Below are 4,758 nucleotides of genomic sequence, written 5' to 3'. Positions count from 1 at the left end.
GAGGGGAACAATTTAAACTAGCTGTTATTGGCAGAGAGGTTTGGAACTATAGTCCTTATTGGTCTATTAACTAATTTACGAACTGGTGATGTCACCAGGCAGGCCAAAACTGCATCCCACCAAAGCAGGCTGAAATTTCAGCTCTTAAGATCACATTTTTGACTGCACTGGGTCTTTAAAGAGTTATTGGAAAGGTGCCACACCATTTTCCCCTTTCTGCTTTCTGTCAATGTCAGGAAGACCGGTAATGACTGATCCATCCACCTGGGGTCACTGTGTCCCCTGATATAGTCGGCATTCCACTCACACCTCAGCTATATCATAATTACATCTAACGAAATTCATGAGCACTTGGCTTTTGAGCATGTAAATGGCTGTTGTTGAATAGCTCTTTGTTGATGTGAAATAACATTGCCACAAGTCAGCAGTTCCAGGTGTTGCAATATATCCAGCTACCTCTGACTAGAATGCGACCGGCTTTCATTTGGAAGCCAGTCACATAGGCACCAGGACGGGGACCGGGGGACAATCTCATAAAGATCCCGAGTAATCTTTTGGCGCCTTGCAGCGGAGCTTTATCGCCTTGACTGGAAGGTGTTTGAACTAACTGGAGCGTTTAAATGTGTTTCCAACTTCACTGTCTCTCAGTGGGTTGAAGCTCCTGGTGCTTAAGGTCTAAGGGATTAGTATAGAGGGCTTAGGGTTTATTGGAACCTGCTGTAAAGTAACACAGGTCTGCCATGTTTGGTTGGTTAGGTTTAGTGTGTGTAGGATATCAGAGCTGTGTTGCTGGTGTTTCAGCTAGTGTCTCTGAGTCATTTGTGTAAATGGAGTAAAATGGCATCTGGTTTAAGTGAGAGGACTTGTACTGCCATGGCGATACTTCCTTGTGGCTAATTATAAGGTCAGTGAACACTCAACACATCTCTCTTCTCACTCTCCATTTTCCCTCTGCAACTATCTCTCTCTCTCTCTCTCTCTCTCTCTATTTGTGTGTGTATGTATAATGAGGTGGCAGCTGTGTTGGTGGTGATGCCAGCTGAGCACCAGAGGGAATATAAGGGCTCATTTTAGAGCAGGTGCATCCCTCTCCCCTCTGCCCCCTGGTACCCTCATCCCTCTGCCCCCTGGTACCCTCATCCCTCTGCCCCCTGGTACCCTCATCCCTCTGCCCCCTGGTACCCTCATCCCTCTGCCCCCTGGTACCCTCTCCCCTCTGCCCCCTGGTACCCTCATCCCTCTGCCCCCTGGTACCCTCTCCCCTCTGCCCCCTGGTACCCTCATCCCTCTGCCCCCTGGTACCCTCTCCCCTCTGCCCCCTGGTACCCTCATCCCTCTCCCCTCACCACCTGTCTGTCTGTCCCCATTCTATCCCTTCTGAGCAAACTCCCTCTTTTCTTTCCCTCTCCCTCTGTTTCTGCTACATTTCCTTATCACCCTTGTACTCTCCTTCCTCCTACACTCCTAATTTTGTCTCTTCTGTTCTTCCTTCTGTCCATATCGTATTCATATCTGTATTCCTCTGGAGAGTATAAGGGTGATAAGGAAATGTAGCAGAAACAGAGGGAGCACAGGGCTGTAAAAATACCTCTGGCCCTGTTCTGTTCACCTCCCCTGTGTGTCACAGCTCTTAATGGGCTCAGAGAGACAGAGAGAGAAAGAGAGTGAAAAAGACACACTGAATGGTTCTCAGAAACAAATAGGCTTAGCCTTAGTGAATGATAGTTGGGGGGTATATTTGAATATGTGTGGCAGTGGGAGCAGAGCCCAGTTGCGTTGAGACACACACACACACACAAACACACACACACACACGCACACACACACACACAGAGGCCCGGGCCGGCTGTTATCTAGGGGTGTGCAGATTAACGGCTCTGTCTGAATGTATTCACCACTGAGACAGAGCAGGGGGAGGGGGGAGAGACTACTTCACTAACTTTACCAACTCTATCCCAACAGCAGTATATGGAGGTCCTGTATTCCCTCCCTCCCTCTCCTAACCTGTAGGACATCCCTACTACCTCTCAGCCTGTTGTTCTGGTTGCTGACTCCTGATTGGCCTTAGAGGTAATAAATGAATGCCGTGGTGAAGCGTGCCCGGGCGGGCCAAGGAGGGAGGGTGATACGAATCAGAGACCTCAGGTGCGGGGTGGGGGCTGGTTACTGCCTTATAAGGGTGACTCTCCCACCCCTCAGGAACTCAGGAACAGGGGAGAACCATGCAGAACGGAACAGTACAGAATAGACTGCTGAACGCACCTCAGGACAGGACAGAACAAGACAGCGGACTGACAGCAGTTCAGTAGTGCCTGGTGCGGAAGGGAACGGGCTCAGAGTGTGTGTGTGTGTGTGTGTAGGAGTGTATCTTTGGATTTCTGGATTTGGTGATGGTTAGGGAGGTACGAGCCGGGCCTTGTGACGGCACATCTTTATCACCACTGACAGGAAGGAAGGGCTTTCACCAGAGCCAGAGGGGAACCACACACACTCACTCCTCCCACAGTGGCTGTTCCTCTAAAAGGCTGCCAGCTCTTTGATGATCACTGAGCGTCTTCTGAAGCTCGTAGGAATGAACTTTGACTTCACACACTCTGGCCCTTAACCCTGAGGAAGAGGAGAGATGAAGAAGCACTTCACGACCATCCCACTCATCCACGTCACAGAGGTAGGGTGTGTGTGCGTGTGTGTGTGTGTGTGACTGAGACTGTATGTCTCAAGGTACTACAGTCTCCATGCTATTTCCAGTCTAAACGTAGTCAGAACTGTAGTCGCATGCTGTCAGCTGTGTGACAACAGTTCATAGGCAGACTTTGACAAGCACAACATGAGGAGCTGTGTGTGTGTGTGTGTGTGTGTGTGGGGGGGGGGGGGTGGGGGGGGGGCATTTGGGTGAATGTAAACACCAGGTAAACGGACAGTAGTGTTACAGAAAAAGAGTAAAGCAGGGAGTGGTTGTGTCAGACGTGTTGTGTCCTGCCCCTGTGTGTGTGTGTGTGTGTGTGTGTGTGTGTGTGTGTGTGTGTGTGTGTGTGTGTGTGTGTGTGTGTGTGTGTGTGTGTGTGTGTGTGTGTGTGTGTGCGCACGTATAGTTGTACTATGCTGCTTGCCTAATGCCAGAGGGATGTCTTTAAAACCAGTCAGTCATAGATCATTGATCTGCTTTTAGTTATCCAGACCCCGTCATTAATATCTCTCTGCCCTGCCTGTTTTTTTTTTATTTCTCTCCCTCGCTCTGTCTCTCTCTGTCTCTCTCTCTCTCTCTCTCTCTCTCTCACTCTCTCTCTCTAACTCTCTCGCTCTCTCTTTAATCACCCCTTCCTTACCTTTAATACCTCTCTCTTTCTCTCTCTCCTTCTCAGTGGAATTCAGTACATATAGTTATTTATACCTGATGGGACTCTGTGCTCTACTGTAGCTGGCGCGAGCCTGTGTTTGTGTCTCTCTTATTCTTATCTTATCTCTCCATCACCATGGACGTTCCATTACAATGACGTTGACTATATGTCTCTGTGTTAGAATGACATCATATTCCTGGCTCCAGTGTGTGAGTGCTGAGCAGTGCCTCCTGGTAGTGGTAATTGTTGTGATTGTGCTGAGTCGTGTGTCCGTGGATAATGACTCTCTTCCAGTCAGTCTTGCCACAGACCACTAATGTGAAAAAAGAGACAGAGAGGGAGAGAAAGAAGAGATGTATGGTGGAGAGGTAGGCTTAAGGTTTGTCATTAGTTCTCTGGTAAATCTGACCCTGGCTTGATGCTGTCTCTCTGTACCATGGAGATATACCATTACCTTTATGTTAGGGATGCATTAGGTTACTGTGTGTGTGCGTGTGCGTGTGCATGTGTGTGTGTGTGTGTGTGTGTGTGTTTGTACAGAAACTCTAATAATAGAAGTCCTTAAACTGTTACCTTAATAAATATTAGATGCCATGGTAACACCTTAGTAACTCGTTGCCTTAGATACAAGGAGCTTGGAGGCCTTGGTCAGTTTTGCTGAACTCTTTCATGTTGTTTATCACATAGTAGGTGGTGGGTAACTCGGGGACACGACTCTGATGTAGTGTCAACATGGTCTTATTGTTTTAGCTCGTTAGTGGTGTGTGTGTGTGTGTGTGACTCTGTGAGATTGTGTGAATGAAGGTGCTGGGTAAACATTTAGTGCTCGCTCCACCCAGGGCTCACACACACACACACACACACACCGGGGGTAGGGGGGGTACTGCATTACACAACCCAGCCAGTCTGCTGTAACCCCCCCCCACCAGCAGCTGAATCTCACTTCTGGACCGATGCTGTGTGAGGTTCATCTGGGGAGAATACTAGTCAGCCTCTCTGGTTGTGCTCCTCATTAGAAAACAACCACAAGACTCCAAAACCAGTACATTAGTGATAATTACCTCAGCCCATCCCCGTCATACACGTCAGTCATCACCTCCTAATGTTCTGTTGATGAAAACACTCTCCGACCTGTCCGTGATGATGAGTTACCATGGGAACAAGATATTTTTTTTCCAGCAAACGTACTTTGATTCCAATTTCAACGCAATTTAATTTGGCCATCAGGTGGCCTGCCAGCATGCCACTCACACATGCACTGTCTGTCACACACGCACGCACGCACGCACGCACGCACGCACGCACACACACACACACACACACACACACACACACACACACACACACACACACACACACACACACACACACACACACACACACACACACACACACACACACACACACACACACACACACA

The 4,758-nt window shown here is 48.7% G+C and overlaps 1 protein-coding gene across 1 annotated transcript in view; it reads left to right on the top strand.

Moving 5' to 3' along the window:
- Positions 1 to 2,504: 2,504 nt before the first annotated feature.
- The window catches only part of LOC139533994 (transmembrane and coiled-coil domain protein 3-like), a 45,154-nt gene continuing 42,900 nt past the window's right edge, over positions 2,505 to 4,758 (top strand). The window contains exon 1 of the mRNA XM_071332569.1: positions 2,505 to 2,668. Within this exon, the coding sequence (XP_071188670.1) occupies positions 2,624 to 2,668 (45 nt within the window). The 5' untranslated portion in view covers positions 2,505 to 2,623. The remainder of the gene's footprint in view (positions 2,669 to 4,758) is intronic.

The sequence above is a fragment of the Salvelinus alpinus genome, chromosome 11, assembly GCF_045679555.1.
Source record: "Salvelinus alpinus chromosome 11, SLU_Salpinus.1, whole genome shotgun sequence".
NCBI lineage: Eukaryota > Metazoa > Chordata > Actinopteri > Salmoniformes > Salmonidae > Salvelinus > Salvelinus alpinus.
Note: the sequence above shows the minus strand (reverse complement) of the source record. Positions and strands in the feature narration are given on the sequence as shown.